Here is a 22,792-nt window from a genome sequence, read left to right as displayed (position 1 = left end):
GCTACTTACTCAAATTTCAAAAGGCACGTTTTGCATATATGACTAAATTCAAAGTTGTTGCTTACCATTTCCCATGCATCCATGTGCTTTTACAGAGAAGAAAACATGGAGGATTCTACATCAGTTTTGTTGACGTTGAGGTAGAGGATATTTTCCTGGCACCACTCTGCCAGGGCCCTCACCTCCTCCCTTTAGGCTGTCTCGTTATTGTTGGTAATCAGGCCTACTACTGTTGTCGTCTGCAAAGTTGATGATTGTTACCGGTTAGAAATATGTGCTGGGCTGGTCATACTTAGGCCAACCTGGCTCAATTAGCCAATATGCTATGAGAAAAGCTAGTCATTTTAGACCACAGGTCTAAACCTCGGTCTAAGCAAAAGTTTGAGAGTACGGCCCCACTGAGTGTGTCTGGCCAGGTGGCTGAGCAACCTCCATGAATGAAAGATATTGGCTGTTCTGGTTACTTTGTAACTTTTATGTCTCATCCAATCTCTAAAGTTATACGAAAAGCTGAAATGAGCTTCCTTTAGTAAATTAAGCATTTGATGAAGTTGATATTGGAAAGTCATTCAGTAACATGGCCTGGTAGTAATAACAGAAAACACTGAAACAGACGCACCGCACCGACAGATGTTTTCACCATGTGTGAAGACTAGAAAATAGCTGTCAAAAGCAGTACAGCAATATCTAGGCCTTCAGAAAGTATTCACACCCCTTGACTTTTTCCACAGCCACAATTTAAAATGGATGATTCAATTGAGATTTTGTGTCACTTGCCTACCCCATAATGGCAAAGTGGAAATATGTTTTTAAATTTTTATTTTTATTTTTTTACATATGAATTAAAAATGAAAATATAATTTATTTGAATCAATAAGTATTCAACCCCTTTTCTTATGGCAAGTTCAGGAGTAAAAATGTGCTTAACAACTCACAAAATGAGTTGCATGGACTCACTCTGTTTGCAATAATAGTGTTAAACATGATTTTTGAATGACTACTTCATCTCTGTACCCCACACATACAATTTATCTGTAAGATCCCTCAGTCTAGCAGGAATTACAAACAGATTCAACCACAAAGACCAGGGAAGTGCACCTATTGGTAGATGGGTAAAAATTAAAAAAGCAAACATTGAATATCCCTTTGAGCATGGTGCAGTTATTAATTACATTTTGGATGGTGTCAATACACCTAGTCACTACAAAGATACAGGCGTCCTTCCTAACTCAGTTGCCGGAGAGGAAGGATTTCACTTAGGGATTTCACCATTAGGCCACTATATATGTGCAAACCGATCTCATGTGCTTAGGGCATAATATCAAGGAGAAGGTCTCCCCAACTCCCCACCTACACCCCATAAAGTTAAAGGAAGCAAGTGTGGTACCATATATTTCAAGACCGTCTTATCTGGCTCTGTAGAAGCATTTGATTCCCTCTGTGGGAGAAGGTAGTGGTGGGCTAGAATGATAAAATCATGTTGTCAAGGTAACGGGTGGTACAGAGTACTTTAGAATGTCACACTGGGGATGCTCTTGCAAGGATTCAACTTGTAGACCTGGCAACTCCTAAACAACTCAAGATCTGCAATGCACCACCATCAGGGCGACCAGGTAAGTGCAAGCTGTGGTGATATTTTCTATTTAAATCAATCAAAATGTTCAAAACCCACGGCAAGGTGACTCGGGTCAAAGCTATTGCAAATAATTATTGGTGCCCCCATTTGTGTAATTTCAAACCCTATCACTGCAGCACACAGCCAGATTCTTAAGATGGCACTGTCTTGCAACATGGTGAAAGGAAAATAAAGGTGGAGAAACTACTGCAGAATCAAGAGGCACCCCTTAACATGGCTCCTGATGTAACCATGGAAACCTTTATTTCATGGTTAGAGTGATTCTTTGCTGGAGTGCGATTGAAAGGGTAGATATCTCTGCAGAGCCATTGTAATACATTATATTTTACATGGTTCTTCACAATACTTATTACAATTATTCAAACTTGAACTTCTGTCCAGATACAGTATTATATCATCATCCCTAATTGTCTTTATACATCCAAACTTGTCCTGAATTTATATCATTTTGATTGTTTAATATGAGCAATATATGATGCTAAATATATGATACATGTGTGTTGCGCATAATGATAGTATGGTAACTTTCAGGCAAATCAATATGAGATTTTAAAAAACAACAGCCTAGTTCTAGGAGGTAACTGTTAGCCTAACACACGCTAGACGTACTGCACTGAACCACTGAGCTTGAGCAAATAAAAATGTAGACTTCATAGCAAAAAATAGGAATGACCCCATCTCTGATTGAACAACTGACTGTCAAGTGCATGAGCCCGTCTCCTTTGCAATATACTCCAGTGCCATAGAGAGCACTATTTCGCTACATATGGATTCAAGTCAGATGTTCAATCTTCAGAAGAAGATTCTGATATCAGAAAAAATGCTTAAACGCTAACAAATAGTCTTTATATAACATGACTGCTTTATGTTCATAGTCGCTACAGTTCATTCTCATTTATTCTGAGATTATGACTAGTACAGGTTCCAGTTTGGTTACTAGCTAACATTAGCTACTTCCTTTAGACAATTGCAACATTCCATGTTGATTTTCAGGATGGCACTGTGGTGTATAAATGCCAAAGAATGGGACATGTGGCTGCTCAGTGTGAAGGAAAGGAAAGATGTGCAAAGTGTGGAGGGGAACATGATAACGGTAAATGTAGAAGCAATGTGAAGGTTATGTGCTGTAATTGTGGGGGAGAACACCGTGCAGGATTTGGTGGATGCCAGGTGCAGAGAAAGGCTAGAGAGATTCAGATATATAAGGCTCAGTCAAGACGTACAATATCATATGCAGCCTTATTCTAAAATAGATTAAATTAAATGTGTTTCTCATCAATCTGCACACAATATCCCACAATAACAAAGTGAAAACAGGCTTTTATACATTTTTGTAAAGTCAAACAGAAATACCTTATTTACATAAGTATTCAGACCCTTTGCTATGAGACTCGAAATCGAGTTCCGGTTTATCCTGTTTCCATTGATCATCCTTGAGATGTTTCTACAACTTGATTGGAGTCCACCTGTGATCAATTCTATTGATTGGACATGATTTGGAAAGGCACACACCTGTCTACATAAAGTCCCACAGTTGACAGTGCACATCAGAGTAAAAACCAAGCCATGAGGTTGAAAGAATTGTCCGTAGAGCTCCGAGACAAGATCGTGTCGAGGCACAGATCTGGGGAAGGGAACCAAAACATTTCTGCAACATTGAAGGTTCCCAAGAACACAGTGGCCTCCATCCTTCTTAATTGGAAGAAGTTTGCAACCACCAAGACTCTTCCTAGAGCTGGCCGCCCGGCCAAACTGAGCAATCGGGGGAGAAAGGCCTTGGTCAGGGAGGTGATCAAAAACCTGTTGGTTACTCTAACAGAGCTCCAGATTTCCTCTGTGGAGATGGGAGAACCTTCCAGAAGAACAACCATCTCTGCAGCACTCCACCAATAAGGCCTTTATGGTAGAGTGGCCAGACGGAAATAAAAGGCACATGACAGCCCGCTTGGAGTTCGCCAAAAGGCACCTTAAGGACTCTCAGACCATGAGAAACAATATTCTCTGGTCTGATGAAACCAAGATTGAACTCTTTAGCCTGAATGCCAAGTGTTTCATCTGGAGGAAACCTGGCACCATCCCTATGGTGAAGCATGGTGGTGGCAGCATCATGCTGTGGGGACGTTTCTCAGCGGCAGGGACTGTGAGACTAGTCAGGATTGAGGGAAAGATGAACGGAGCAAAGTTAAGCCAGATACTTGATGAAAACTTGCTCCAGAGAGCTCAGGACCTCAGACTGGGGTGAAAGTTCACCTTCCAACAGGACAATGACCCTAAGTACACAGCCAAGACAATGCAGGAGTGGCTTCGGGACAAGTCTCTGAGTGGCCCAGCCAGAGCCCATACTTGAACCCGATCTAACATCTCTGGGGAGACCTGAAAATAGCTGTGCAGCGATGCTCCCCATCCAAACCAACAGAACTTGAGAGGATCTGCAGAGAATAATTGGAGAAACTCCCCAAATACAGGTGTGCCAAGCTTATAGCATCATACCCATGAAGACTCGAGACTGTAATCGCTACCAAAGGTGCTTCAACAAAGTACTGAGTAAACGGTCTGAATACTAATGTTTATGTGATATTTCATTTGTTAATTTGTTTATTTTTTGTTTTCACTTTGTCATTATGGGGCATTGTGTGTAGATTGATGAGGGGGAAAAACTATTTAATCAATTTTAGAATAAGGCTGTAATGTAACAAAACGTGGAAAAAGTCGAGCTGTCTGAATACTTTTCAAATGCACTGTATAGCAGGGATAGGCAAAAAGATTCAGCTGTGGGACGATTTTTGTTAAAGCGGATCGTTACTGGGCCAGTCCATAACAAATTTACCCCAACTTAGCCCAATAAAAATAAATAATAATAATTTCATGCCTTGATTACATTGAGACATGATCACATATCCCACTGGGCACAGACTTCAATTCAATGTCTATTCTACGTTATTTCAATGTAATTTCATTGAAATTACATGGAAACAACATTGATTCATCCAGTGTATGCCCACTGGGATGTCTATTTTTATTTGTGGGTAGTATACTTGGGAACAGATTTACCCAAATACAATTTTTTTGTTGCTAAATTCCTGGTGATTTTAGTCTCTTTTTTTTCTTCTAAAAACTAGAATCACATTCTTTTGTTTAAAAAATAATAAATAAATATACTTTGGGGGGCCAAAACGACCTCTGATATATAGGTATAACACCAGGTATGACATCATGAAATGCATTTATTCTAATGCTGTTCCAGGTGTATAAGACACCAAAAACAAAATGGATACAGTTATCCAACAGAAGTCTCTAGGACTGGGGTATGTCAGTAATTAAAATTGTATATGAGATGCTTTTGTAAATTTGTGAATACGGCCCAGTACATTACTGGGGCCGAGCTTCCTGCCATCCAGGACCTATATACCAGGCTGTCAGAGAAAGGCCCTAAAAATTGTCAAAAAGACTCCAGCCACCCTAGTCATAGACAGGGCGGCAGGTAGCCTAGTGGTTAGCAACCGAAAGGTTGCTAGATCAAATCCCAAGCATTTCACTGTTTTTCACCTGCTTCATTTCACCTGTTGTATTCGGTGCATGTGACAAATACAATTTGACTTGATTTGAAATGATATGACAGCTGGATCTACGCCTTTACTTGTTTACAGGTAGGCTGCCTTGTCTGAAAGGGATGCCTGGAGAGAAGCTTCCTCATTTGCTGTTGAAGTACTGTGAGAGAATCGCTGCTCTTGGTGCATTTGCTGGGAAGACTGTACAAGCTCTTCCTCCACTGCATCCAGGGGACGCACCACGACTCCCTCACTGGCAGGGTGGCCAAACTGCTCGCTGCTGGGGCCCTGACAGTGGCCACACTAACCCTAAGCACCAGGTTGACCCTCACCAAAGTCATGAGGGCCAACCTAAGGAAGTAACATTTGAGGACTTGGAGTTCTGCACTTGGGAAAACATGTCCTCAAATGTTACTTCCTTAGGTTTTGCTAGAAACTTGCTCACATGTTGTGCAGATAAGTATTTGACTTGTTTCAAGAGAAATGTTCAATTTTTCTTCATAATTTTTTGTTTTTCATATTTTTGTACAGATAACCATATACATATGTTAGAGATTATAGTATTTAATTTGTGGTTTTATCAGGCTTGTGGCAAAGATTTTATTTTCTTCATGTGGTCAAGTTATGCTTGGCGGTAAAGACATCCCTTTTCTTTTCATTATCCACTCAGGGTCGGGGGGACACGTGTAGCGAGTTTGATTGACAACGTCAGTGGGCGTTTACTAACTTGGTTAATTTGGGTAACATCCTTCTTTCTATTTACAAGTTCACTTACTGGCACCAAATCTTGGTAAGTAAATACCCCTAACATGTTGACTACTTCGGTGTTATTATAGTGTTAGTGTAGCCTCGTTTGCTAATATAAGATTTGCCTACTAACAGTAGATTAGCGCACTGCTAGTTAACCTTAGCTGCTTCCTGTCCAGGCAAGCTAGCTGGTTTGTAGGCTTGCAAAAAAGGACATACATTTCTTTAAACCTACATCCATCCTACAAAATATATTCATAGCATTGATGTTGTATGGCTACCAGGCATTTGTCCGACCTACATTAGCTGTCATACTTTGTAAGCTAACGTTAATTTAGCTGGCTACATTATAATGGTCGGCCATCTAACCAGCTGTCGTTGGTTTAACATTTTTTTTAAAGTATCATTCGCTGGGGTATCTAATTTAGGATAATTTTACTTTTTTTAAGCAGACCAGCCAATTTGGATACGTAAAAATTGTCTGGGGGGCATTTTATTGGCAAGGCGTCATTGGGTGAAATATTTGCAGTGGGTGTGTCCTCATGTGTCAACACTGAGTCATTAGCCTACACTGTTAGGTTTCCGTTATTCTTGAGATTGCCAAATGCTTTCCATTATGGCTATTTATGACTCTATTAATGAATAATTAGGGCTATTTCAAACTACTTTAGAAACGAATACGTTTTTAATCTGTTTTTTCCCTTCTACAGGTTGACAAATTCAATTCAATTTATTAAAGATGTTTCTGGCCAAAAGACTCATTGGTGGCATTCTTGATGTTGTAAGGTAAGGATCTGGCTATAGTACTAAGGACCTCTTCTAAATCATTTGCACTTATTATGTATAAACAATGTTTATACATAATGTAGTTAGTAGTGTTTTCTGGGCTTTGCCAAATGGGAAGGGGGTTGAGGCTTTTTAGGTTGTGTGGGTGCAAGTGGAATGAAAGTTGTCTAATCTTAGAACCAATTTAAGCAGTGCCAAAGTCCTATCATTGCATAGACTTTCAGGTATGGATAATATATTCTCACTGTGATGTTTTAATTAGTTTGGAATCAAGAGAGAATACAAGGTGTTAATTGTTTAAGCTAAGTTGGACAGGAGCATGATTCTTCAGCTAGTAGTCACTGCAGCTATTACCACTGACCAAGTCAATCAATGCCTCTATATCTCTGCATAACTATCACTCTTAGGAATGCTACCCAGTGACTAACCTATTCATCTCCCCTGTGTCCCCTTCAGCAATATTGATCCAGCTTCTTTTGTGCCCTCTGACCCATTGAGTGGCATTGCTATTTCATAATTTATCACCAGAATACACAGTTGTTATGGATAATAGTAACCTGAACAATAAATTCCTAATTTCCTAACGTTGTTATCCTGCAGCCTGCACCACGAAGGCCACTTGCGTATGCAGAGCAGAGTGAGAGTGACGAGGAAAGACAGTTTCGCAAAGTCTTTCAGCAGTTGGCTGGAGATGTGAGTACGATATTTCCTTGCTACTACTCCCTCACCATATTCCTATTTTGGTTTAACTTCATATTACCTCTGTAAAAGTAAACACCTTGTGGCAACCATACACCTTGCCATTAAAAAGGCACCGTGACTGCTGAAATGCCTTTGGTGCAGGATGATCTTCATTTAATGGCTCAAATTCACTACTGAATACTGTGAATAGATGCACTATGCATGCTATGCTTCAATGTTGGGAATAATTCAAATGAATAACTTTTCCTTCAGGACATGGAGGTGAGTCCCATCGAACTGATGAACATCCTGAATAGAATTATTTCAAAACGTAAGTCAGGGTTCTATTCTGTCTATTTCTGCCTGGATGTACACGCTTGCGTGCTTTAAGCAAGTCTCTATGTATGCCTGTTTATTGACAATCCTTTTCTATCCTAGAAAGCCATGTTTGAGATGTAATATTCTTGATGAATTTCTCAGTGAGGCTGATATGTATTTGTGAATGAGTAAGGGGATGATACGCTGAGTGATCTGGCTGCTTTTTAATTTCAGATGGTGACTTGAAGACAGACGGGTTTAGCATAGAGTCCTGCAGGAGCATGGTGGCAGTCATGGATGTATCCTTCCTGTCATGACCTGTTTGTGGTGGGGGTCAGGGTCCAGGCTGTGACTTAACAAAATGTGGAAAAAGTGAAGGTGTATGAATACTTTCCGAAAGCACTGTAAGCATCAGGTTTTTGTTAACCTTAACTCTGTTGCAGAGTGACAGCACTGGAAAGCTTGGATTTCATGAGTTCAAACACCTTTGGAACAATATCAAGAAATGGCAGGTGAGTATTTAATTTCCACCAGCTTGGTAAAAACTATTTGTCTCATTATTTCTTAATTTGAATAATGAAGTAGTTTGAGAGTATTAGCACTATTAGAAAGTATGATAATGTGTAACCATGGAAATTGAATCAAAGAAGTATTATACTACATAAATGTATTTCAAAATAAAGGTTTTTGTTTTGTTTTCAGGGTGTGTATAAGACTTATGACACTGATGGCTCTGGGGTTATTGGTGCAGATGAGCTTCCCAACGCTTTCAGGGTTGCAGGTTAGAGATATCATACAGCACAGCAAGATTTATATCACTGTTTGGCAGACACTTGTTACAGCTCATATGTTCTTATAACATTGCACTGTGATATGAATACATTTTGAATGTCAAAACTTTTTAAGTGGTGTTTGAGATTGTAATCCTCTGTTTCCAGCTTCATAGTTAAATGTTTAGATATCAGCATTTCAGTTTTGACCAAGGATATTCATAAAACCTAAATATGTATGTCTATGGTTTGGACCCAGGCTTCCGCCTCAACGACCAGTTGTTCCAGATGATCATCCGCAGATACAGTGAAGAGAATGGGGACCTGGACTTTGACAATTACATTGGCTGTCTTGTGAGACGACTGGATGCTATGTGTCGTAAGTCTGATTCCCTGCTCTTTTCCATATCGTCGTCATGGTAGGGGTTCTTTTAGCTCTGTATAGAGTTTAAATATAGAAACCATATGCATTAACCTTTTGGTACATGTGTCAGCACAACTAATGGTACTCCGTTTGAAAATAATGGGGTACATAATCATTGGAATATTTTATTGGCAGTTTTCTCTATTCAAAAGTCAGTTGCACATCTGAGCTATCTTTTTTTGCAGGTGCATGGTAACAGTTGATAAGATAAGAAACCTGCACACTGCTCTTGATAGAGCCTTGTTGACCTCAAGGCCTTCATTAGAGCTGCCTTTTGAATAGAGAAAACAGCTTTGCCAATAAAATATTCCAATGATTATGTACCCCATTATTTTCAAAGGAGTACCATCTGTTGTATTTTCCTGATTTCAGGTGCCTTCAACACCTTAGACAAGGATAACGATGGAACCATCAAGGTCAACATTCAAGAGGTAAGCATGTCACACTTACAAGCTGTACCAATGAGATGGTATTCTAGCAAAGCTACTTTGGTTTTTGGCATCACTGTACAATGTGTTCCTATCACACAAGAGGTCAAAACCCACCATTGTACAGGGTTGATGTCAAACAATTGTTTTAATTTGTTTCTTTGCAGTGGCTCCAGTTGACCATGTATTCCTGAGCTTAGGACATGCCTACAGGTGTTTACAAAACCACTCCATTTCTATCTACTTGATGCTGTGCTTTAGACCACTCCGTGGACCCCCTGTGCCAGTCCCCCAGTGTATGCAGGTTTCCATACATTATTTGCAACCTACACAATGTGAATACAGCTTTTTCATACAACAAAAGGGGAGTTGTAGACTAACGTGGGAACTAAAACCTGCACACACAGTGGTTCTATGGGCTGACACTGAGAACCTCTGGGCCACTCGATGCTGGTCTTGCATTCAACCAAGAGTATCTGCTTGTTTTCCTTTTGAATTGAAGAAAAGACAGCCTTTGTAGAGGTTCTTTCCAATAGTTCTCAAAAGGTAATCATTTACCAATCATTTTTAAGCCAGTTCTGAAAGTCTAACTGTGACACATACATGGTGCCGCTACACATAATGCCAGTACAATGTTAGTTTTTGCCATTGCTTCATGAAACCAACAGATGCCATTTGGTAACTGTTGCCATAAGTCACTGAACTGTTACTATCTTTGAAATGACCCGTGTAATTTTGTATGGAATTAAAGTAATCCTAACAATGTAGTGCTTGTGTTATTTCAACACCTCAAGCATACTCATCTACAAAGTTGTATCAGTCATATGTACAGGATAAACATGGTATACCCTGTCCAATGAAATGCTTACTTACAGGTTCCTTCAACAATAAAAATAAAAATAATAATAATACGAACATAAAGTAAATGGCTCAATAGAATAAGAATTTTAGCATAATACAGGAAGGCACAATTTAGAGTCTAATATTTACAAGTGTTTAAAAATTGTGCGGTATTTAGCAATAACATATCTGGTAGCGTGAATGTATGTGCGTGCTGAAGTGCAGGTGGTCAGCCCAGTTCAAGTGTTCGGCAGTCTATATCGGACTTCATGCTCCGATACCATATGCCCGACAGTAAGGGAGTGAACAGCTCATGGCTGGGGTGTGTGGGGTCCTTGATGATGCTGCGGGCTTTCGTTTGAGTAGTCTTGGATGGCTAACATTTCATCAGTTTGTTTCACCCATGCTCTGGGAATAATGGTTGTGTTTACCTGATGGCTGGATTAATACATTTATCACCCATCGTGGTTAACTTGACCACTGTTTCTTCATTATGATGAAAAGCTTATTAGCTACTTCTATATTACGTTTTTTTAGGTGCTTGGGAAAGTTAAGTGATTCCGTGCTTTTGTCCTTTCAACGTATGATTTCAACAGCGCCATAGCTCACGCATTGTGGTCAGTCGCAGGACTTCTCATTCCAGAAAAAACACGTACTGAGCTTGCGTACAAACTAGCGCGAGACATCGGACTGTGGCTAGCTAACTACCAAGTTTTCGGACTAATCGCAGAAATCACAACCTTTCTTTCCCTCAAAGGTAAAACTGTAATGCAAAGCAATATTACAAATATCTAGCCTATTTTGGTGTTATTTTTCAGTCTCGTAAAATGAATGAAGAGGCGACATTGCGTGCGCAAACGTTTGCTAGCTACAATCTTGTTAAGACGTGACTAGCTAACATTAGCTAGCTAGCTTACTTGTTCACGAAAAAAACGCCCAAAATGTGAACAATAAGCAGTAACGGCATTTGATGTTAAGGCATTGTTTTAAAAAAGTGCAAATATGTTACCATATTGCAGTTACTAACCGGTTTCTCCGCTATCGCATAGATAACATCCTAGTTAGCTAGTTAACTAACAAGTACATTTTTTGGGTATGGGTAAGTTAACGTGAACTAATGTAGCTAGCTGGCAGTCTAGCCCGTAAACCGAGCTAAATCAAGAGAGCACTGACTGCTGTCTGACGATGATGATACTCGGGTTGCGTCTGTCTTCTTGGCAAGACAGGCTGATGACTGGTCAACAAAGGGATTGCGCTAGACTTTGACAGCTGTGCAAGTAATTTATAGGGTGCAAGGTTTGTATTCATGATTCTGTCATGCAATGTTGTGATTGGGGGAACCAAATTTAATTCAATTAACTAGCTAATGAGTACAGACGCTCATTTGCGTGCACACTTTACTGTAGCTGAATTTAGATGCACTTGCTGATTTTCTTTATCTTATCCACCTTTATTATATTATAAATCAACAATTACTCAAATTGTTCTTTTGTAATCTGATATTTGTATTCAGTATCAAATGTTTCCTTTTAGTTGTACGCTGTTGGGTATTTGATAGAGGTCCAGTGATGTATTATTATGAGTTACATTTTTGGCTCCAGAAGAGCTAGTAGAATCCCTACTAGGAGGACTGAAGGCAGAGACCAGTGAGAAAGAAGCAGACCAGAGAGATAAGAGGTATTGTGGAAGATGTCTGCCTCGCACTTCTTCAATGAGGACAGTGTCACGCGGTTCAAAAAGAGAAAAGCTCGCTTTACCTTCAGTGAGGTCCACATCCTCCTAGATGAAGTGAAGAAGAATCGGCACATCGTTGTCGGTATGTACCTCTGTACCCTGCAGCACTTCATGTTGATGTGATGATAAAAAATTAAAAAATTGTTTAAAACTTTATCCCAATTTGGGTGTCATCCCAGGCTCATGCCTGTGTTTCTTTTCAGAATATAGACACGTGGTCATGCTTTAATTTTGCAGATGCACAGTAACTCTTGTCTTATGCTCAAGTACCGGCTCCTCTTAGACACCAGTATGTATGGCCAAACAAACACCAGAATCTGATCCTTTTCTTATTAATTGTCCCTCTGACTCTTACAGGGAAGTTTAACCGCGGTGTACCAACGGATGTGAAGAAGCGCGTGTGGGCGGAGATCACAGCCAGTGTGAATGAGATCGGGGAGAGCCAGCGTGAGGTCATCGAGATCATCAAGAAGTGGTCCGACCTCAAGTGCGACACCAAGCGTAAGGTGGCCGCCATGCGGTCGGGGGCCAACTTCAAGGGGATCAACTCGCGGTTGTCCCGCGACCTCAGCCCCACAGAGAACATTGTGCATCAGATTTTGGAGCTGGATGGAAAGCGAAGCCGGGTGCCAGGTCTCCATTATGGGGCTTTCAAGGAGGGAGATGATGATGAAGGACCAGAGGAGGAGGATGAGGAAGAGGACATGGCGGGGATACACAGTTACCCCAATGAAGGAATAGACGTCTCGATGCCACCACCCTCCACGCTTTCCTCGGCAATGCCCATGTCCTTTTCCATGGGGATGCCCATGTCAGGCCCTGGCCACACACCCATACCCCCGGTTCAACCCAAAGATGACCATTCTATGCCAACCTACAGTGGCCCGTCCAGTGAGTTATCTAATTTGAAACTGGAAGGGTCTGAGTTGTTCAATTTATACACCACACACAACTTTCAAGGTGAGGGTTTATCGAGGGTGCATATTCACATATTAGATTTTCTGTTGCAGGAGATTCTTCACATCCCTCTTATGAAATGCAGTACGAGATACCCACTGGTGAAGGTAACTGCGTTTACCCAACATTCAACTCGCTTTATTTGTCTATAGGGTGTGATTTGTCTGGTATTGCAGTACTAGAAATACGCTTGTGAAATACTGCCGGATGTGTGGTATACGGGCTGGGAATTGCCAGGGACCTCACGATACGATATCACAATACTTAGGTGCTGATACCAAATGTTTTGCGATTCGATGTTCCAAACATACTGCTCACCATACAGTGCCTTCAGAAAGTATTCAGACCCCCTTGACTTTTTCCACATTGTATTTACAGCCTGCATTTTAATTGGATTCAATTGAGACACAACACATCACTGAGTACCACTAAATATTTTAAAGCATGGTGGTGGCTGCATCATATTATGGGTATGCTTGACATTGGCAAGGACTAGGGATTTAAAAAAAATAATAATATAATTTTAGATAACACAAAAAAAAGGGAATAGAGCTAAGCACAGGCAAAATCCTAGAGGAAAACCTGTTTGTCTGCTTCCCAACAGACACTGGGAGACAAATTCACCTTTCAACAGGACAACCTAAAACACAAGGCCAAATATACACCGGAGTTGCTTACCAAGACAACATTGAATCTTCCTGAGTGGCCTAGTTACAGTTTACTTAAATCGGCTTAAATCTATGGCAATACTTAAATGGCTTTGTAGCAAGGATCAACATCCACCTTGACAGAGCTTGAATAATTAAAAAAATAATTTGCAAATATTGTACAATTCAGGTGTGCAAAGCTCTGTTACTTACTCAGAAAGACTCAGCTGTAATCACTGCCAAAAGTGATTTTAACATGTATTGACTCTGGGTGTGAATACTTTTAAGAGTTATTTCTGTATTTAATTTAATACATTTGCAAAAAATATATATATTTTTTCGCTTTGTCATGGGGTATTGTGTATAGATGGATGACAAAAAAACAACAATTTTATCAATTTTGAATTCAGGCTATAGTCATGTGGAATAAGTAGAGGGATATGAATATTTTCTGAAGGCACTGTATTACATGTCTGCTGCAGAGGGACAAAAGCCATGAGAAAACTGCTTTTATCAGTCATGGAAATAAGCTCTGAAAACCTATTTTAAAAGATGGAGAACAAGCTATGAATACAAAATACCAGAGTTTTGGTGCAGTTACAGCCAACTAGAGCAAAAATATTGCGACAATGTCAATACGATATCGTAAAAATGTATATCCTGATGTGTAACTATCGATTTCTCCCCCCATCACTATGTGGTATGTGTAACCTCAAACACACGCACAAGTTCAGTGTCACCTCTTGCCTTTCCCTAGACACTGAGAACCAGTTTGGGCAGACAGATGACGAGCGTCAGGACGAGCTGCCCCCTTCTACCTCACAGACGTCCAGCCTCACAGAGGACAACCAGGGGAGTGGCGGCGGCCCACACCCCTCCACAGGCACCCAGCCCTCGCCCTCATCGTTCTCCGCCGCACCACCTACAGCAGGCCAGCCACCTCGGAACGCCAGGGAGAGCATGTTGCAGAGTGCCTCGCTGAGCATTCAGGAGCAGCACGCCACCAACACCGCGCTAGAGACGGTGTCGCGCTCCCTGGAACTGCTGTCAGAGTCAGTGCAGCAGCTGGCCGAGACGCAGCAGGAGTTTGTGCGCGAGTCGCTGCAGCTGCAGAGGGAGACGATGCACATACTCCGAGACTTCACCAGTGGGGCCCTGGCCCTCATGCATGACAAGCTCAATGGACGTCCGGCCCTATAGCCCAGACAATGCTGCACTATCTGCCCCTCCTGTGGAGCTGGACGGGTGTGTTCCTTTACACTGGGTACAAGGTTGTTCCATTTCTTTCATTGAGTCATTTACTCCAGACATTTTTAGTGGGTTGTGTTCCGAGTTACTGTATTTTATAGGAGTAACCCTACTGTCTGCGTAAATGTTTAAATTATGAACTGTGTGTTATCCCGCCAAGGGAAATACAGAAACTCAAAAGCAGAATTAGGGGTTTCTTGCACAAATTAAGAGCCTATTTGTTTCTTCCCCCATTTCTCAGATTATTAAAATGGAGTCTAGTTTAAGGCTCAGAGAGATTCTAAAACTTGCCTAATTTTAGAGTGCGGTAATAATGTGTAATGTTTCCTAAAGTGTCCTGTTGTATCATGTTGAAAACAGGTTCTATCTGATAAACATGTTAGAGCGATAAGGCCCCGTCATTTGTAAAGGTGTGCATACTTATTGAGATTATGGACTGATTTCTGTATGTTCCTTTTTTTATGTGAGACAGTTTTAAACTAATTCTCCTTTTGTCTACTATGTTGATGTAGTCTCCTTATGTACTATTGTACGGAGATATTGTAGAACATGTAAATAAATATGATTGATAACTGCTGTAAACTGACTTTAAATTGCTCTTTATTATACAGTAGGACCTCGGAGATACAAACACATTGGGAATGAAAGTCATTCAGAACCCTTAAATGTCTAACTTTCCAATAGCGTAGGTTCATAAAGGTGCCGGCAAATGCCTCGCTTACCCAAATTTCTGTATTGTACATTGCTCTGTTACACATTTTTTGTGAAGTCATTAGCACAGTATACATGATGCCAATTTTGGCTTCAAGACGTAGGCAATTGGAAAAACCAAAAAGTAAATGGTGCCCATTTATTGGCACATTGAAGCACGCTGTAAACTCAATGGATAGTAGTAAAACCATGACATATTGAGACATACACTACATGACCAAAATGATGTGGACACCTGAACATATCATTCCAAAATCATGGGCATTAATAGGGAGTTGGTCCCTCTTTGCTGCTATAAGTCTCCACTCTTCTGGGAAGGCTTTCCAGTAGATGTTGGAACATTGCTGTGGGGACTTGCTTCCATTCAGCCACGAGCATTAGTGAGGTCAGGGAATACTGTTGGGAGATTAGGCCTGGCTCACAGTCGGCGTTCCAATTAATCCCAAAGGTGTTCGATGGGGTTGAGGTCAGGGCTCTGTGCAGGCCAGTCAAGTTGTTTCACACCGATCCCAAACAAACCATTTCTGTATGGATCTCGCTTTGTGCACAGGGCATTATAATGCTAAAACAGGAAAGGGCCTTCCCCAAACTGGTGCCACAAAGTTGGAAGCATAGAATTGTCTAGAATGTCATTGTATGCTGTAGCGTTAAGATTTCCCTTCACTGGAACTAAGGGGTCTGGTCTTGCCCGAACCATGAACAGCCCCAGACCATTATTCCTCCTCCACCAAACTTTATATTTGGCACTGCATTCAGTTCTTGTGCTGACGTTGCTTCCAGAGGTAGTTTAGAACTCGTAGCTACGTGCTTCAGCACTCTGCGGTCCCGTTCTGTGCGCTTTTGTGGCCTACCACTTCACAGCTGAGCTGTTGTTGCTTCTAGACATTTCCACTTCACAATAACAGCACTTACAGTTGACCGGGGCAGCTCTAGCAGGGAGAAAATTTGACAAACTGACTTGTTGGAAAGGTGGCTATCCTATGTCAGTGTGCTACGTTGAAAGTCACTGAGTTCTTCAGTAAGGCCATTATATTACCAATGTTTGTCTATGGAGATTGCATGGCTGTGTGCTCAATTTTATACACCTGTCAGCAAAGGGTGTGGCTGAAATAGCAGAAGGGGTGTCCACATAAACTACATATACAAAAGTATCTTTATGCACATTTGCCATTCACTTAAAATCCATATGGACAATTTTGATTGCATATTTGTTTTTTTATCCTTAAGCCAGACACTGGTCTTTAGCACATGTTGGCAATGTTTAAAAGGCAAAAGTCCTTTACTTTGTTATTGCCCATTCGGTTGAATGGTCAGTCCTTAACTCCGGTCAGTCTAACTCTTAGGTTTGTATCTTTGACATTCTACTGTACATAAAATCCAACCACGTGCACCTCTGTGTGTACAAGTCATGTGCGGGTGCGAGTCGGACTGTTACCAAGGGAGAGAGCAGTGTTGCCAACTTAGCGACTTTGTTGCAATATTTAGCAAGTATTCAGACCCCTCTTGCTACACATTATCCCAAAAAATCGACTGGCGACAAATCTAGCGACTTTTTCTGGTGTTATTGGAGACTTTTGGAGACTGACGTGAAAGCACATATCGTTCTTACTCTTCTCAACAAGCAGCGAGTGCTGCCGTGGGCCCCACCCCTGTCCCAAAGCACTCACAGGCAGCCCAGTCCTCGCGCAGCAGTCCCTCCCAGCTGCAGTCAGAGCAGGAGATGTTCACCCCTCCACGTCTAGACTGAAAATGAATTGCACATGTGGGAAGCCGCAGCTGGCTGATCCCACCCTGGCTTACATTCAGGGTGGGATGTAAATGTCAAATGTTCTTTGGTCTAAACTAAATCACTGCATTTGACTCACACAGTCTCAGTCACTTACTCACCTTGTCCAATGTGTGTGTGTGCGCCTCTCTGTGACATAAGCTAAACATCTAGCTGGCTAGCTCATCATGTCTCAGTCTAAACTATACACTCAAAAATACAGAAAGGAGTGGGAATCAAACCCTGGATTCAAAGGCTGGTTGAAGCCGTTTATTGGAGATGATACACGGACATACTGCCTGTATTGTAAGGCTGATTTCTACGCAAAACTTAGTGATGTAAAAAAACACATGACAACTAAAAAAATTCTCAAAAAGGCAAACAAAGCCTTATAACAGTTCCTGTGGATAGGGACTGACAATGCCTCTTATGACGGGGATTAACAATGGGGTCCATAAAGTGCTGGAGGAGGCGTATGGCCTCAAATATCTGGTTCTTATTCGCTGTGTGTGCCACTCTGCAGCTTGCTGGAAGTCATGCTTCCAATGACACCATCCCCCGTAGTGTGGAGTACTTGGTACGAGAGACTTATAACTGGTTCAGTGTCTCCAAAGCGCAGGGGGGCCTACAAGGCCATATATGAGACCATCAACTTTGGGGAGAAACCTTTACAGATAACCAAGGTGTGTGCCACACGTTGGCTCTCCATCGACCCGGTAGTTCATGCATTTTGGACCAATGGGAGGCTGCATTTCGCAGTCACCAAGTCCAGTGAACACTGCTACATGGCTGAGGTTTTATACTCCATGTACAGTGATCCTCAAAACATATTGTATCTGACTTTTTTGAAGTCAGTCCTGGGTGAGGTACAGTTGGCCATCAAGGCTTTTGAGGGAGAGCAAGTAGATCCTCTTAAGCTACTTGACAGCTTGGTTAGCCTGATCAAGTCTGTGAGCAGCAGGGTGCTGAATCCACTGGCAAATGTTTATGTACTCAAAGGGCCAATAGATGGATACCTCAGTCCCAAACCGTACCATGGTTACCTTTTTGAGTCAAAGGCAGCTGAGCTCCACCTTGCGCCTGAGGATGAAAACAATGTCCGAAAGCGGTGTGTAGCCTTCACCATCTCCTTCACTAATGAGTTGAGAGTGAGACTGCCGGACAACATCGAAGCATTGCAGTACATGTCAGTTTTCAATGTGGAGGAAACTATAAAGCACAATAAGAGCCCTAGACAAATAGAAAAAAATAGCCAAGTTCCTTGGCTACTCCCCTGCAGAGATAGACAAGATTGTCCAGCAATGGCGTGCCATCCATCTTAGTAAATGGAATGAGACAAAAACACACTGGGCTTCTGGAGTGAGATTTGGAAGTTCAGGGATGCAGCTGATATCAACCCATTTCAAGAACTTTCCGTGGCTGCTGTGTTTGTGTTGTCCTTGCCACACTCAAATGCTGAAGTCGAGAGTCTTCAGCCAGATGTGTGTGGTAAAAAGCAAACTTAGAAATCGGATGTCCTTGCATACCCTTAACTCCATCCTGTACATTCAATATGGACTGAAGATGTCTGGTGAGGCTTGCTATGAGCACCAGCTGCCTGATAATGTTTTGCAGCTTTTTGGCACATCAGCTGCTTACTCATTTAAGTCAGCTCCCTCAGTTGCTGAACCTGCCATAGAGAGCCTTGACCAAAATTACGATGACCCACTCTTTCTGTGAGCCAGCACAGCCTGTGTGTGTGTGTGGAGGGGGGGTCTGGAGAAGAAAAAAACAATTAACCTGAATTAGGGCCAGACTAGTTATGTTGATGTTCAAATACTGGAGAGTTGAGACCAAATCACGGACGCTGGACAGAGTGGATTTCAGTTGTAACAAAAGACAGTTTTAATGAGTCAAAGATATCTTGTCCCGCAGTTTTACGTGCACGGATCTAGTTCATATAACTCGGCAAGGAGTCAGGTGAAAAAGAGGCCTTATACAAAGGTTACATTCATTTTTATACATAGAATAAAGTAGGTGGAGTCTTGTCGTTTTGGTCTTCTGACTGGTCAAAGGGTTGGAGGCAGGCCTTGCTCTAGCCAGAGCGGGCCCCATTGGTGCACAGCAGAGTCTTGTTCTCTGAGCTCCCGACCAGTAGAGGGGGTGAGATGTGTGTTTATACAAGGAGACATTTGTGTGTCAGGAAATCTGACACAGGAGAGCAGAGGGGGTCAGTTTTATGGCTGGGTGTATGTGTTCTTGCGATGGAATGTCTTTGTTTCCTGGGGTCGGGAGACAACGAAGCTGAGGGGATAGTGTTAGGGGGGTAGTTTTATTGCTGGCTGTGTGAGCTAGTTCCTGTTTTAGCAGGGGTACGTAAAATGACTTGAGTCAGGCGGTTTGGCTTGGCGCTGTATAATATATGAGCCATGTATATGAATGTTTACATACGTACATACATACATATACAATCTAAATGGACCAAAAAGAGACAATAGAAAAAACTGTCAATGGCAATGTGAGAAAATCATGGTAACTGTCATATATATATATATATATATATGACAGTTACCATAATTTTCTCACATTGCCATTGACAGTTTTTTCTATTGTCTCTTTTTGGTCCATTTAGATTGTATACAAAAAAATGTTAAAAATGTCTGGATTTTTTCCCCTCATTTTGTCGGTCATAGTTGAAGTGTACCTATGATGAAAATTACAGGCCTCTCTCATCTTTTTAAGTGGGAGAACTTGCACAATTGGTGGCTGACTAAATACTTTTTTGCCCCACTGTATATACAGGGCTGGGGAGGGAACGATTACATGTATTCTGAAACATTTAAGGGGTTACAAAAAAAAAAACGGTAACTGTAATCCGTTACCAGCAAAAATCTTGTAATCAGATTACAGATACTTTTGAAAAACTGGATGATTACTTCTAAATTCAGAAAGGATGTTTGCGGGGAAAAAAAGAAGATTTGACACTGTTCTCAATGACATTCAAATCAGCATTGAAAAAAGGCACAAATTTAAGTTTGTTCCACCTGAGCGAGTCTGACCACAAATCAGGGACCACTATGATGATACACCACATGTGTTTGATGGAGAGCAGGAATATACTTTTTTAGGCTACAGTCCAAGCTATGTCTTCCAATTGTGCTATTGCTGTCAGCATCCAAAGATTATCCAATTTGAATAAACACTTGGTAAAAATGACAGTAGTCCTGTAGTCTACGGCGATACAGATATCACTTATAATTGATTTATTTCTACATTGCGCATTGATGTGAAACACACTGCTACTCTCTCATTTTGCTATTTGCTCTTTACGGATTGTGGATGGCTGTTCACAAATCTAAATGTGTATTTCAAACCAATAATGGTTGAATTCAATAAGTTTAAGCTGCCTATCAATCATTGTTTTTGAAACCAGTGGACAGCCAGTGAAAAAGGCGCTCTTGCAACAGCTGCATAGTGCGGATCCAAGCCTATGGAATAAAAGTGGGGCTAATATTGCTCAATCTAATTCATGCTGATAAAAAAATTATCCATAGGCCTAATGGACACATGCTCAAACTTGCACACTTTTTATAGAATTAAAAAGGGGCAATCTGTAGTTGCTACATCCATTGGACTTATCTCCATTGATTCTTGAAGAATATAACTTAAATGCCTCATGAGCTTAGTTCAACTGTCAGTCACACACCATGAGAACCCAACATATAAGCATGTTTTTCTTCAATGTTTATAAACATTGTAAATGTAAACAAACACTGTATAGCCTCATAACATGGTTCAAACAATAATGTTAATATCATGGATGGTCAGTCCTTGCATCCATAGCTCTGTCTATTAATCTGAGAGTGGTTACATCCCACAGCTTTTTACCAAAACAGAGGCGGGGCAACCGTTTTGTTTCATCTGTAAATGTGCCCTTTAAACAGCTGCACATTGTCAAGTTATCAAAGTGTCACCAACAAAAAAGGTAAATAATAGGCCTATAGCAAATGCAGCATATGGCATTCATTTTTCACATGTAAATAGCACTTTTCAGTAGTGCTCAAAGCATGCCATTCCATGAGCGCATTATTTATTTTTCAACTCAAATCAATGAGCCCAATCAGTCCTCCAAAATCATAAACAACAGTGTAGGGCTGGCTAATAAGTCCTTAGTTTTGGGGTCATGGCTCAGGTAAAACAGGCTGATCTATACTTCCATCTTTCCAAGTCCTATTCTTGAAGATCAAGGGGTATAACGTTTATTGGAATGAATAGAATTCTGAGGAAAGCCCATTGCATCAGACCAAACATTACTCACTCTCCCCACAGGTGTGATTAATACCTCTGAGGGTTTAGAGCTTGAGGTAGTCACCTCATACAAGTACATTGGAGTATGGCTAGATGGTACAGTGTCCTTCTTTCAGCACATATCAAAGCTGATTCAGATGACCATCCTACCCATGCTAGATTACGGAGACATAATTAATAGATTGGCAGGTATGCTCTCGAGCAGCTAGATGTTCTCTACCATTTTTGGCCATCAGATTTGCCACCAATACTCCTTATAGGACACATCACTGCACGCTATACTCCTCTGTAAACTGGCCATCTCTGTATACCCATCGCAAGACCCACTCCCCCCTATCTGAGATATCAACTGCAGCCCTCATCCTCCACCCGTTCTGCAAGTCACATTCTGTTAAAGGTCCCCAAAGCACACACATCCCTGGGTTGCTCGTCTTTTCAGTTCGCTGCAGCTAGCGACTGGAATGAGCTGCAACAAACACTCAAACTGGACAGTTATCTCAATCTCTTCATTCAAAGACTCAATCATTGACACTCTTACTGACAGTTGTGGCTGCTTTGCATGATGCATTGTTGTCTCTACCTTTTTGCTGTTGTCTGTGCATAATAATGTTTGTACCATGTTTTGTGCTGCTGCCATGTTGTGTTACTACCATGCTGTGATGTCATGTGTTGCTGCCATGCTGTGTTTTTGTCTTAGGTCTCTCTTGTTGTGATGTGTTTTATTTTTTTTGTATTTTTTTTTATCCCAGCCCCACAGGAGGTCTTTTGCCTTTTGGTAGGCTGTCATTGTAAATAAGAATTTGTTATTAACTGACTTGCCTAGTTACATAAAAGTTTAAATATATAAAAACCAACCCATGAAGTAACATTTTACATCCATAAACACTACTGTTCAAAAGTTTGGGGTCACTTAGTTTCTAGCTATTTTGCCAGAAACGAAGTTCTTAGTTTCTGGCCATTTTGAGCCTGTAATCAAACCCACAAATGCTGATGCTCCAGATACTCAACTAGTCTAAAGGCCAGTTTTATTGCTTCATTAAATCAGGACAACAGTTTTCAGCTATGTTAACATAATTGCAAAAGGGTTTTCTAATGATCAATTAGCTTTTTAAAACGATAAACTTGGATTAGCTAACACAACGTGCCATTGGAACACAGGAGTGATGGTTGCTGTTAATGGGCCTCTGTACGCCTAGGTAGATATTCAAAAAAAAATCTGCCGTTTCCAGCTACAATAGTCATTTACAACAAATTTCTGATCAATT

At 41.2% G+C, this 22,792-nt stretch overlaps 2 protein-coding genes across 3 annotated transcripts; both read left to right on the top strand.

The window, feature by feature from the left end:
* The first annotated feature begins 5,739 nt into the window (after window positions 1-5,739).
* LOC109873371 (calpain small subunit 1-like) lies at window positions 5,740-10,105 on the top strand. The gene is made up of 10 exons (XM_020465021.2): window positions 5,740-5,974; window positions 6,642-6,717; window positions 7,318-7,410; window positions 7,672-7,729; window positions 7,951-8,015; window positions 8,160-8,228; window positions 8,419-8,497; window positions 8,746-8,865; window positions 9,283-9,341; window positions 9,506-10,105. Exons 4-10 carry the CDS (start codon window positions 7,675-7,677, stop codon window positions 9,530-9,532), a joined length of 474 nt encoding a protein of 157 aa, XP_020320610.1. The 5' UTR covers window positions 5,740-5,974; window positions 6,642-6,717; window positions 7,318-7,410; window positions 7,672-7,674; the 3' UTR covers window positions 9,533-10,105.
* A 572-nt stretch (window positions 10,106-10,677) lies between these two features.
* Window positions 10,678-15,346, top strand: zgc:153990 (Myb_DNA-bind_5 domain-containing protein). 2 transcript variants are annotated; one of them, XM_020464680.2, is made up of 5 exons: window positions 10,678-10,935; window positions 11,780-11,994; window positions 12,270-12,803; window positions 12,923-12,976; window positions 14,274-15,346. In XM_020464680.2, the coding sequence occupies exons 2-5, from the start codon at window positions 11,868-11,870 to the stop codon at window positions 14,714-14,716; spliced, it is 1,158 nt and encodes a 385-aa protein (XP_020320269.1). In that variant the 5' UTR covers window positions 10,678-10,935; window positions 11,780-11,867; the 3' UTR covers window positions 14,717-15,346. The 2 variants fall into 2 exon arrangements, with proteins under 2 accessions (XP_020320269.1, XP_031664225.1); XM_031808365.1 differs by lacking the exon at window positions 10,678-10,935 and adding an exon at window positions 10,943-11,474.
* Window positions 15,347-22,792: the final 7,446 nt, after the last annotated feature.

This window comes from Oncorhynchus kisutch, linkage group LG28, assembly GCF_002021735.2.
Source record: "Oncorhynchus kisutch isolate 150728-3 linkage group LG28, Okis_V2, whole genome shotgun sequence".
NCBI lineage: Eukaryota > Metazoa > Chordata > Actinopteri > Salmoniformes > Salmonidae > Oncorhynchus > Oncorhynchus kisutch.
The sequence above is the reverse complement of the archived record's forward strand: the minus strand, read 5'-3'. Positions and strand labels throughout refer to the sequence as shown.